This window comes from Cherax quadricarinatus, chromosome 50 (genome assembly GCF_038502225.1).
Source record: "Cherax quadricarinatus isolate ZL_2023a chromosome 50, ASM3850222v1, whole genome shotgun sequence".
In the NCBI taxonomy this organism is placed as follows: domain Eukaryota; kingdom Metazoa; phylum Arthropoda; class Malacostraca; order Decapoda; family Parastacidae; genus Cherax; species Cherax quadricarinatus.
This window is the reverse complement of record NC_091341.1, coordinates 1,857,584-1,871,025: the sequence shown is the minus strand read 5'-3', so window position 1 is coordinate 1,871,025 and position 13,442 is coordinate 1,857,584. Positions and strand designations below refer to the sequence as shown.

Sequence of the window (13,442 nt, the reverse complement as noted above, 5' to 3'; positions counted from 1 at the left end):
CCCCAATTTGATATCCAATTTTTCTTTATCTAAATCATTTGATACCCTCATCACCTTACTCTTTTCTATGTTCACTTTCAACTTTCTACCTTTACACACATTCTCAAACTCATCCACTAACCTTTGCAATTTTTCTTTAGAATCTCCCATAAGCACAGTATCATCAGCAAAAAGTAACTGTGTCAATTCCCATTTTGAATTTGATTCCCCATAATTTAATCCCACCCCTCTCCCGAACACCCTAGCATTTACTTCTTTTACAACCCCATCTATAAATATATTAAACAACCATGGTGACATTACACATCCCTGTCTAAGACCTACTTTTACCGGGAAGTATTCTCCCTCTCTTCTACACACCCTAACCTGAGCCTCACTATCCTCATAAAAGCTCTTTACAGCATTTAGTAACTTACCACCTATTCCATATACTTGCAACATCTGCCACATTGCTCCTCTATCCACTCTATCATATGCCTTTTCTAAATCCATAAATGCAATAAAAACTTCCCTACCTTTATCTAAATACTGTTCACATATATGCTTCAATGTAAACACTTGATCTACACATCCCCTACCCACTCTGAAACCTCCTTGTTCGTCCGCAATTCTACATTCTGTCTTACTTCTAATTCTTTCAATTATAACCCTACCATATACTTTTCCTGGTATACTCAGTAAACTTATTCCTCTATAATTTTTACAATCTCTTTTGTCCCCTTTCCCTTTATATAAAGGGACTATACATGCTCTCCGCCAATCCCTAGGTACCTTCCCCTCTTTCATACATTTATTAAACAAAAGTACCAACCACTCCAACACTATATCCCCCCTTGCTTTTAACATTTCTGTCATGATCCCATCAGTTCCAGCTGCTTTACCCCCTTTCATTCTACGTAATGCCTCACGTACCTCCACCACACTTACAGTCTGCTCTTCTTCACTCCTAAAAGATGGTATACCTCCCTGGCCAGTGCACGAAATTACCGCCTCCCTTTCTTCCTTAACATTTAAAAGTTCCTCAAAATATTCTCGCCATCTACCTAATACCTCCCTCTCCCCATCTACTAACTCCCCTACTCTGTTTTTAACTGACAAATCCATACTTTCCCTAGGCTTTCTTAACTTGTTTAACTCACTCCAAAATTTTTTCTTATTTTCATTAAAATTTCTTGACAGTGCCTCTCCCATTCTTTCATCTGCTCTCCTTTTGCACTCTCTCACCACTCTCTTCACCTTTCTTTTACTCTCCATATACTCTGCTCTTCTTATAACACTTCTGCTTTGTAAAAACCTCTCGTAAGCTACCTTTTTCTCTTTTATCACACCCTTTACTTCATCATTCCACCAATCACTCCTCTTTCCTCCTGCCCCCACCCTCCTATAACCACAAACTTCTGCCCCACATTCTAATACTGCATTTTTAAAACTATTCCAACCCTCTTTAACCCCCCCACTACTCATCTTTGCACTAGCCCACCTTTCTGCCAATAGTCGCTTATATCTCGCCCGAACTTCCTCCTCCTTTAGTTTATATATATATATATATATATATGCTTGTATACATGTATGTGTAGTGTGACCTAAGTGTAAGTAGTAGTAACAAAACGTACCTGAAATCTTGCATGTTTATGAGACAGAAAAAAAGACACCAGCAATCCTACCATCATGTAAAACAATTACAGGCTTTCATTTTACGCTCACTCGGCAGGACGGTAGTACCTCTCTGGGTGGTTGCTGTCTACCAACCTACTACCTAATAAAAAGGGATTGCTGGTGTGGATGTTACAACCTGGCCAGTAGAATGGTTATACTGTGAAGTAATAGAGAAGTCTGAAAAAATAGAGAAATGCTAGACTACTACTGTAAAATCTTTTCTTCACTTCTCTTACTCTATCAGCCACCTCCCGCAGATATAGTAACACCAAAAAGAGGAAAAATTTACCATCATTTAATTAATAGCTGACTTTCCAGTGCACAGATTTTACAACTGAAACAACTCTGAAATGTAACAACCCCACCCCTCCTTCACTGTGATTCCCACCTCCAATTCAAGTCTAGCTAGTTGATATTCCTGTATCCCTCCATAAATGTTACCTTGCTCACACTCCAATAACACTTCAAGCCCTAAAACTATTAGTCTCCATTCACCCCAATATATAGTGATACCTCGAATTTTGAATAGCTCCCAACTCGAACAATTATGTAAGTGTATTTTTGCAAGTGCTTTTGTAAGTGTATTTTTGGGGGTCTGAAACAGACTAATCTAATTTACATTATTCCTTATGGGAACAAATTCATTCGGTAACGGCACTCAAACAGCCTTCTGGTACGAATTATGGCCGAAATTCGGGGTACCACTGTAATTCACTCACACACATGCTGGATGATAAACCTCTACCTCATAAAACCTCCTTCACACCCCTTGAAACCTTCTTGAGACAAACTTTCCTTCCTTCCTCCTCCTCCTCCCAAACTCTTCAAGATCTTATTTTGCTCCACCTTCTAGACATGCCCAAACCATCTCAACAATCCTTCCTCTGTTCATTGTAACCCTGCACTACCTTCTATTTTTTATATTTTTAATTCTCTGCATAGTATTCACATCACATTTTGCTCATTAACACTTCTTTCTCTCTACAGATGCTTCAACATTTCGTCTATCCTATGGCTCACTTTATCTTTTATGGACCTATCTGCTAACATGCCCAGTCCCAAATATCTAAATATTCATTTCCTTCATACTCCTTTCCAATCTGATATCCAATTATATAATTTCATTGCTTAACATGTATGAATTTAATTATTTAATTAACATATACCATACACATTAATTTTTTTCTATTATTTGCAAAATGAGAAGACCATATTGCAGGTATATTATTAGGTAAATATGCTCTGATTAAAAAATTAAATTATATGTGAATAATATTGTTTAGGAAAGCATAAAAAAATTATAACATAGGTGTCTAAGAAATTATGTATCAAGAACTGAATATTTGGGTTACACACAAATTCAAGAATACATCTTGCTTATAGTTGGGCACACACCGTATTGTTGAAACTTTTGGAGACTACCCTTTCCCTCATGAAAAAGGATTCTACTATAGTACAAATGAACATCAAAATACAACACACATTTTACTGATAGACCATGCAGTGCAGGAAATGACATTTAACAATAAAAGCATGCAAACGTAAGTACAGCTTTAGTTATATAAACCTTTATTTGTAGAACAATCTCGAAAGGTGCACAGATTGCCACATACCTCTGTGCCATCATCCTCTGCAGATACCTCAGTCTGCTCCTCCCTTCTAAATTTTGGAGATGTTACAGCTGTGGTAGTAGCAGCAGATGAAGACTCTCTAGTACATCCACTGAAGCCTACTGCAGGTCCTACACTACCTTCTGTCGACTTTGCAGGAGTCAAGGGTGAGAAGCTTAGTGTTTGGGCAAACAGTGGTACAGATGAACTCCATTTCTGGCCAAAGAGCTGCAGGAAAAGAATAGTGTTAAAAAAAAAAAGGATTTACCAAGACCAACCAGTAGGTTTAACAAATTAACATTCAAATATTTAAACTCAATAAATAATAGCTATGTAATCATAAATGCCACAATGATTTAAATGTTTCCTTATAATTTACAAATTAAGAAATGAGGGAGAAAAAAAAAAGAGAAAAATTAAAATCCTAATGCTAAATAAAAGCTAAGAGAAAATACAAAAATAATACTGCTACTGCAACAGGAATCTTCACAGATAAGCTAGTCAATAAGTGGAGAGTTCAACGCTGGATCTTCTCTCACTTGGAAATGGAGATAAAAATGAAACTGGTATCAAGCAATGCAAACTCTAAAGTCTGCTGGTCATCAGCCACAGACTAACAGATATTCACCAACAAACACAATTCCATTGTGAAACTGGCTATACATGGCAGTGTCACAACTAGTGACGGGTGGGTGCCTGATCCAGATTATGGTAAAACAGGCCCACAAATTCATAACGGGTTATGTTCCTATAGGTTTTGTGAATCTAGAATCTACTTATGCAAATTATATCAGCAAATTTAAGGATGAAAGAGTTAGTGAGCACATTTTGAAGAAATTCCTATTGATAGTTATTAATTTAGGAATCATGTACCCATCACCAAAAAATGGGCATCACAAAAAACCAATGTGAATAATCAAATTTACTTGCTGTTCACCTATCAGTAAAAATAAATAATAAAATTCTGCAAATTTGGAACCCTGCAAATTTGGGAGGATGTATATAGTTTTTTTTTAGATTTTCAGCTTACTGACTGCAAGGATCAGTAAGACTAATTCAATTGTCTTCTTTGTTAATACAGTACTATACTGTACCTTAAATCCTAACATAGTGTTAAAGTAAACTCAGGCAGGGGGGTCCTGAGGTGACATCAATCCTAAAACTGCAGAAAACAGAAAAATCCAATTGTCAGAATAATTTACAAGTTTTTGGTCAGCTACTGCATCTTCAAATAGTGTTTTAATCTGCTTAGTTCTGATACATACAAAAGAATGTTGCAGCAATGAGGAGGCTGGAGGCAGTGGAGATACTGCATCTGAGGGTAATGCGTGGTGTAAATATTATAGAGAATTCGTAGTTTGGAGATTAGGATGTTCAGAGTCACTAAAAGTATTACCCAGAGGGCTGAAGAGGGGTTATTGAGGTGGTTTGGCCATTCAGAGAGAATGGAACAAAGTCGGATGACTTGGACAATGTATAAATCTGTAGGAGGGAAGGCAGGGTAAGGGTTGTCCTAGGAAAGGATGGAGGGAGAGGGATAAAGGAGGTTGTGTGTGTGTGGCTTGGACATATTCAGCAGACGTGTGTGAGCATGTTAGACAAGAGTGGAGACAAATGGTTTTGGGGACCTGACAACCTTCTGGTGTGTAAGCAGGGTAATATATTGTGAAGGGATTCAGGGAAACCAGTTAGCCAGACCTGAGTCCTGGAGGTGGGAAGTACAGTCCCTGCACTCTAAAAGAGGTGTTTGGGATATTTGCTGTTTGGAAAATGAAATGTCATATCTGTGTGCCTCTGGCAAGATAGTAATAGCATGAATGATGGTTAAAGTGTTTCTTTTTTGGGTCACCCTACCTCAGTGGGAGATGGCAAATGTGTTAAAAAAAATAAAAAACGAAAGATTGAGCACATTTTGACTGAAATCTTATGGTTAACATTCCACTCTGCATAATTAACCCTTTCAGGGTCCAAGGCCAAAATCTGAAGTGGTGCCCCAGTGTCCAAGAATTTAACCCTTTCAGGGTCCAAGGCCAAAATCTGAAGTCACGCACCAGTGTCCAAGAAATTTTGAAAAAAAAAAAAAATTATTTTTTCTTACAGAATTAAAGAGCATATTTTTGTGAAGGTAATAAAACAAAAAAAATTAGAATCTGATCAGTACTTACCGAGATACAGTGCCAAGAAGTTTGTAGAAAATGATGTGGTGGCGGCAACATCGACGAATTCCACATAAGCGTATTATATTATTTTGTTGTTTTAGTTTTTTCTTTTCTTTTCCAATTTTTTTCTATTCCTACTAACATTTGGGGCCTGAGAGACCAATACTGTATATAATGTATATATATAAACTCACTGTATTGAACACAATAACCGCACTAAAGTTATTATCATATTATTGTTTACCACTGTTGTTTATTACAATAAACATGCACAAATATTGTATAATACTAATGTTCTATCATATATCTACATATTTACAATCACTGGACATGGTTTTAGAACTGCTGGAGCTTGTGGAACTCCTTGAAACAAGGCACCATGCACAGAGGCACCTTACATTTCTCACACATAAACCGAGTGTCTTTGCGTCTTTGTTGCCGTCGTTTTGTTTGTGCACAGACAATGCATCTCTTCTGAGCAAATTTCTTTTGAGTTGAAGGAAGCTGTATTATGAAATGATCACCTTCTTTCTTCAAACGCTTGGGTATATTGTGATGAATTCGAGGACCATGTTGTATTGCAGGTGTTGTTACCTGGTACTTCATTATGAGTTGTCTGACAACAGACAAACAAAATTCACCATACGGTGGTCTGTTACCAGTCTTTATTTGGTACATATTATATGCATTCAGCATTGAAATGTCCATGAGATGGAAGAAAAGTTTCATGTACCACTTGTAACTCTTACGAACACAGTCAACAAAACCAATCTGCATGTCACACTTGTCAACCAAGCGCATGTTTTGTGTATAATCAATCACTGTCACTGGTTTTCGAATACGTTCATTAGTCACTCGATCAACTTTGCCACTGTCTTGCATTTCATTACGGTGAATGGTTGTCAACAATGTGACATCTCGTTTGTCATGCCACCGTAATGCCATGATGTCATTGGCAGTAAACACCTGCACGTCATCACCACGAACACCTGCGTTGAGCCTGGGCATATGTTTACGATTAGAACGCACTGTGCCACACACATCTGTCTTGTTCACTCGCATGAAATCACTGAGTAATGGGCTTGTGTACCAGTTATCGGTATATAATGTATGGCCCTTACCAAGATAAGGTGCCATCATGTTTCTCACTACGTCACCTGATATACCCAATAACATCTTGGTATCTTTCAATGTTTTACTACCCGTGTATACAACAATATCCAACACCAGGCCACTGTCACAATCACAGAGTACAAACAATTTTATACCAAAGCGGTTCCTCTTGCTCGGTATATACTGCTTGAATGACAGTCTACCTTTGAACAAAATCAAAGACTCGTCAATTACAAGATTCTTGAATGGATAAAAGTATATCCTGAACTTTTGTTTGAGATACATGAAAACATTTCTAATCTTGTATAACCTGTCACTTCTGTCAGGCCTGGTTTTGTCAGAGAAGTGCAACATACGTAACAGTAAGATAAACCTGTTCACTGGTATTATTTCACTGAAGGATGGGGTACAAATTAGCCGATCTGTGGACCAGTATGCTTTTATATTATGCTTATAGACGTGAGGCATAAGCATTATTGTTGCAAAAAGCAAATACATTTCTGCAACAGTCGTCTCTTTCCACCTGTGTAGTCTTGACTGTGGTGATAAGATCGTATTTGCCATGGTGTACTGAAAATACTTATTACTTTCCCTGACAATAATTTCCATCAATGGCTGGTCAAAGAATAATTCAAAGAATTCCAGTTCATTGGCCGTGGTTCCAAGGGGACAGGTAGGTAGAATTCCACTTTGCGAGTCATCAAAGTGGTGAGGGCTGGGAACAAAATTGGGATTTTGCTGCCAATCCCAGATACGGTTTGCTGGTGGATACTGGACATCATAGGCTGGTTGTACGGGTGGTTGTGGCGGGCTGGTGGGTGACGCTCCGCTTTGTCCTTGAACTGACGAGTCAGCAGCGTGGGTTCCCGCGTGGCACAGCGAGTCACGCATGGCGGTGCCACTACCACCACCAGCCCCACTAACACCATCCACTGATGTCTGTGGCCCATCCATGCCAAGTGTAGCCACATCATCCTCACTATCACTACCTAAAACGGGTGTAGGGCCACGGGATGTACTCCGGGATGTACTCCGGGATGAACTCCGTCCCCTGGGCACAGCATAGGGTACACTACCCGAGCGCATGCGGCGGCGAACATACCGACGCTACACTGGTGAATATGTTTCCTCACTATCACTACTCGAATGATCGTCGAGCGCAATAAAATCACAATCCACGTCAGAATCATCGTCATTACTGAAGTCAGAGGCCAGGCCACGGGAAAATATTAGTTTTCTCTTACGTTTAGGAACACCCGACCGTGAGTCACGAGTGCCCACACCAGAGGTAGAAGGTCGAGGATCGTCGGGGTTTTCTGCACTATTATCGATATCCTGGTCATTATTTTCGGTCACTAACTTATCAAAGCCGTAGAATTCGTCTTCATTTCCACTTCCATCAGTGTCAGAACTATCAGACAGGAAGAGGAGAGTCCCAATTTTCCGGGGAGTGAGAGCTGACTTGCGACGAGACATGGTGAACAAGGGTGACTGAGCTGGCGTTCCCACAATGCTATGCAGGCGCCTAGATTTTTTGTTTACGGCGCACACCCACGGCGCAGACCCATTCTCTCATATGTAGGCCTATGAGCGCTTTCGCGCTAAATTTGACGGTGCTAGAATTTTGGCGTAGATCTACGGTTTGGACACTCACCGACCAGCCGTAGATCTACGGGACGGACCCTGAAAGGGTTAAAAAAAAAAAAAAAAAAAAAAAAAAAAAAAAAAAAAAAAAAAAAAAAAAAAAAAAAAAAAATCTTATGAAATGGTAGAGAATCTTTTTGTGAAGGTAATAAAACAAAAAGCACAAAATTTGATGGAAAATTGACGAAATCATGCTCTCGCGAAATTTGATGTGTCAGCGATATTTACGAAGCGGCGATTTTGCCGACTTTGACTCCCATTTTAGGCCAATTACATTATTCCAGTCGACCAAATTCTTAGCTATTTCACTAGTATTACTTCTATTCTATCGATTGAGCACAAGAAATCACCAAGTCAACTGCTTCAACTACAAAATAAAGTGATTGGAAATTGGCAATTTGGCCAATTTAACACAAAGTTCAAATTATTCCAATTTCAAAATAGGGTCCAGAATAAACAATGTAGGTATTCCTGGAACTAAACTAACATTTCCTCTGTTCTTTAGTTACATTTTGAGGCTTTACAAATAAATTCCATTTTGATTTTTTATTCACACCAAAAAATAGAAGATTTACTGTTATGCAATATTGTAATAATTGTATAAATATCACCACCACATTTGTGAATGTATATTAGACCCACCAGCTGGCGTGTATTAGACGTGTGAGGTCGTTTGTTTACTCTTGAACATCGGCAAAAATTTAACATTCCCGCTAATTTGAGCTCAGTTTCAAGCCATTTCCAGTGCTAAAACCAATTGAAATCATCTCTATTTCTGTAATATATCTTCCATTCTATCAAATGAGACCAAGAAATCGCAAATACAACTATAAAAAACATACTATAAACACTGCAAAGTCGCTGTTTTAATCAAAAATCACGATCTCAGTTTTTTCCTCTCATTATACACAGTGTGCTACAGGATTTGTTTTATGTGGTGCACACATACCACATAGATGTATTTTCTCATGTCTAGGCCCAAATTTACCACTCAGTTTATCAGAGTGAGCTGAGCTCATGGCGTAGCTCTACGGTTTGGACCCTGAACGTAAAGCCGTAGATCTACGGGACGGACCCTGAAAGGGTTAAATCATGTGGATTACAAAGCATATAAATTCTGGGGTTATAACTTTTCTGAGCCAGAAAAACAACCTAAACTGCTAGCTTCAGAAAATGTTGAAGGTGAGAGGAATTAGTCAGCCAATTGTACTTACAAAAGGCTATGATCTTAAGGTTGGTGTCTGGATGTGTGGACCAACTTGTACTGCTTGTCTCACATCTGCCAATGATGTTTAGCACACTATAAACAGCCCTCTTTTTTTGGAAAAAGACAAATGTAATGCAATTCACAAAAGAAAGATTAGGGCAGTGACCAGCAACTAGAAACCAGTGGCATTGGTGCCACTCAAGATTAAATTTTGAAATGACCGCATGTTTTTTACCATCACTTATAACTGTTTGACCAACAATATTGCAGAAAAGGTTACATTGCAGCTGATTTTCTGAACCACTCCATGTATAACACAAGTCATTAGTTACCTAGTTAAATGTATATTCCTAGTACAGCACCCCAAGTTTAGGGTCTGTATCTGTCTCTGTCTATCTGTCTCTCTATCACAAATACAAATATACAAAGTGTAAATTACCTAGGATAATCTAAAAAATCCAAAGTGTTATACTGTGCTTGTAGATATAATGCATAAGAATACCTGATGGTTCACAGTGACTCCCTCTGAGACAGAGACAAGCAAAAAGACAGAAAGAGACAAGCAGACAGACACAAGACAGAGAGAGAGAGAGAGAGACAGACAGAGATACAGTTCATCAAATGTCACCCCCCATCTCTGCACCCTCGCTGGCACCCATCAAATGTCATCCCTTATCTCATCTTATCTCTGCACCCTGGCTGGTGTCCATCAAATGTCATCCCTTATCTCGTCTAATTACTGCCCTCCCTGAAGCTTGTCATTGACACTTGTCTTACACATTGCTTCAAGAGAACTTCTTCCTTCTTCCTCTTTCTTCCTCCTTCTTTTTTCTATACTCCCGTGTATCCAAAACATTGCTGGGACCTATAAATACTTTGTATATATTCCTAGACATTAGTAAATGACTAAGGCAGATGTAAATGTCCAACTGTCAATGTGTTTGTGACAATTTGAGTACAATTTCAGTACCTAATATTATTGTCAGAACAAAGATTGGTTAAGAAATGACAAGAACTACAATAAATTGTAATTATCAGAACCTAAAAATTATTTTTTTTTTTATTAACACACTGGCCGATTCCCACCAAGGCAGGGTGGCCCAAAAAAGAAAACCTTTCACCATCATTCACTCCATCATTGTCTTGCCAGAAGGGTGCTTTACACTACAGTTTTTAAACTGCAACATTAACACCCCTCCTTCAGAGTGCAGGCACTGTACTTCCCATCTCCAGGACTCAAGTCCGGCCTGCCGGTTTCCCTGAATCCCTTCATAAATGTTACTTTGCTCACACTCCAACAGCATGTCAAGTATTAAAAACCATTTGTCTCCATTCACTCCTCTCAAACATGCTCACTCATGCCCGCTGGAAGTCCAAGCCCCTCGCACACAAAACCTCCTTTACCCCCTCCCTCCAACCTTTCCTAGGCCGACCCCTACCCCGCCTTCCTTCCACTACAGACTGATACACTCTTGAAGTCATTCTGTTTCGCTCCATTCTCTCTACATGTCCGAACCACCTCAACAACCCTTCCTCAGCCCTGTGGACAACAGTTTTGGTAATCCTGCACCTCCTAACTTCCAAACTATGAATTCTCTGCATTATACTCACACCACACATTGCCCTCAGACATGACATCTCCACTGCCTCCAGCCTTCTCCTCGCTGCAACATTCATCACCCATGCTTCACACATTGTTAAAACTATACTCTCTTACATTCCCCTCTTTGCCTCCAAGGACAAAGTTCTTTGTCTCCACAGACTCCTAAGTGCACCGCTCACCCTTTTCCCCTCATCAATTCTATGATTCAACTCATCTTTCATAGACCCATCCACTGACACGTCCACTCCCAAATATCTGAATACATTCACCTCCTCCATACTCTCTCCCTCCAATCTGATATCCAATCTTTCATCACCTAATCTTTTTGTTATCCTCATAACCTTACTCTTTCCTGTATTCACTTTTAATTTTCTTCTTTTGCATACCCTACCAAATTCATCCACCAACCTCTGCAACTTCTCTTCAGAATCTCCCAAGAGCAATTAATGTTCATATATATATATATATATATATATATATATATATATATATATATATATTATATATATTTATATATATTTATATATATTTATATATATATATATTTATATATATATATATATATGTATATATATTTATATATATATATTTTTTTTTTTTTTTTTTCAACAAGTCGGCCGTCTCCCACCGAGGCAGGGTGACCCAAAAAAGAAAGAAAATCCCCAAAAAGAAAATACTTTCATCATCATTCAACACTTTCACCACACTCGCACATTATCACTGTTTTTGCAGAGGTGCTCAGAAAATATATATATATTTTTATTTTTTTTTTTTATTATCACACCGGCCGATTCCCACCAAGGCAGGGTGGCCCGAAAAAGAAAAACTTTCACCATCATTCACTCCATCACTGTCTTGCCAGAAGGGTGCTTTACACTACAGTTTTTAAACTGCAACATTAACACCCCTCCTTCAGAGTGCAGGCACTGTACTTCCCATCTCCAGGACTCAAGTCCGGCCTGCCGGTTTCCCTGAATCCCTTCATAAATGTTACTTTGCTCACACTCCAACAGCACGTCAAGTATTAAAAACCATTTGTCTCCATTCACTCCTATCAAACACGCTCAAGCATGCCTGCTGGAAGTCCAAGCCCCTCGCACACAAAACCTCCTTTACCCCCTCCCTCCAACCCTTCCTAGGCCGACCCCTACCCCGCCTTCCTTCTTTTGGTAATCCCGCACCTCCTCCTAACTTCCAAACTACGAATATATACATATATATATATATACATATATATATATATATATACATATATATATATATATATACATATATATATATATATATATATATACATATATATACATATATATACATATATATACATATATATACATATATATACATATATATACATATATATATACAGTGGACCCCCGCATAACAATGGCATCGCATAGCGATTTTTCCGCATAACGATTACTTTTATCGCAAAATTTTTGCCGCGCATACCGATTAAAAACCCGCATACCGATTTTCGTCCGAGACGCGTCCAATGTGCCCTCAGCCAGCCTCACATGTGCCGCTCCGTCCCATTGTTTACCAGCCAGCCTCCGCGGTAACATCCAAGCATACACTCGGAATATTTCGTATTATTACAGTATTTTCGGTGCTGTTTCTGGAAAATAAGTGACCATGGGCCCCAAGAAAGCTTCTAGTGCCAACCCTGTGGTAAAAAGGGTGAGAATTAGTATGGAAATTAAGAAAGATTTTGAAGGGTTTGGGGCTAACCCTGAGAAGCCTATGCCAGTTGTGGAATCCATTGTGCCTACTTCAAAGATTAAGGAAATGTGTGCAGAGTGGGTTGAACTGCAAACCTTTATAGATGAAAATCACCCTGACACAGCTGTTGCAAGCCGTGCTTGTGACTATTTCAATGACAATGTTATGGCCCATTTTAGGAAAGTCTTGAAGGAACGGGAGGTACAGAGCTCTATGGACAGATTTGTTGTGCGACAGAGGTCCAGTGACTCTCAAGCTGGTCCTAGTGGCATTAAAAGAAGAAGGGAAGTAACCCCAGAAAAGGACTTGCTACCTCAAGTCCTAATGGAAGGGGATTCCCCTTCTAAACAGTAAGAAGATAATGCTCTCCCCTCCTCCCATCCCATCAATCATCACCAGATCTTCAATAAAAGTAAGTGTCATGTAATTGTGCATGCCTTTTTCAGTTTGTGTGTATTAAAATTAACATTTCATGTGGTAAAAAAAAATTTTTTTCATACTTTTGGGCGTCTTGCACGGATTAATTTTATTTCCATTATTTCTTATGGGGAAAATTCATTCGCATAACGATTATTTCGCATAACGATGAGCCCTCTTGCACGGATTAAAATCGTTAACCGGGGGTCCACTGTATATACATATATATATGTATATATGCGAGGGTCTTGGCAAGAGGCGTGGAGTTAAAAGATAAAGAATCACACACAAAGTGGGAGTTGTCACAGCTG

At 38.9% G+C, this 13,442-nt stretch overlaps 1 protein-coding gene across 5 annotated transcripts in view; it reads right to left on the bottom strand.

The window, feature by feature from the left end:
• Nucleotides 1-13,442, bottom strand: part of Afti (aftiphilin) — a 223,700-nt gene that overhangs the window by 85,212 nt on the left and 125,046 nt on the right. For all 5 annotated transcript variants that reach the window (XM_070095388.1, XM_070095390.1, XM_070095392.1 and 2 more), the window contains exon 5: nt 3,270-3,494. In XM_070095388.1, coding sequence (XP_069951489.1) covers nt 3,270-3,494 — 225 coding nt within the window. The remainder of the gene's footprint in view (nt 1-3,269; nt 3,495-13,442) is intronic.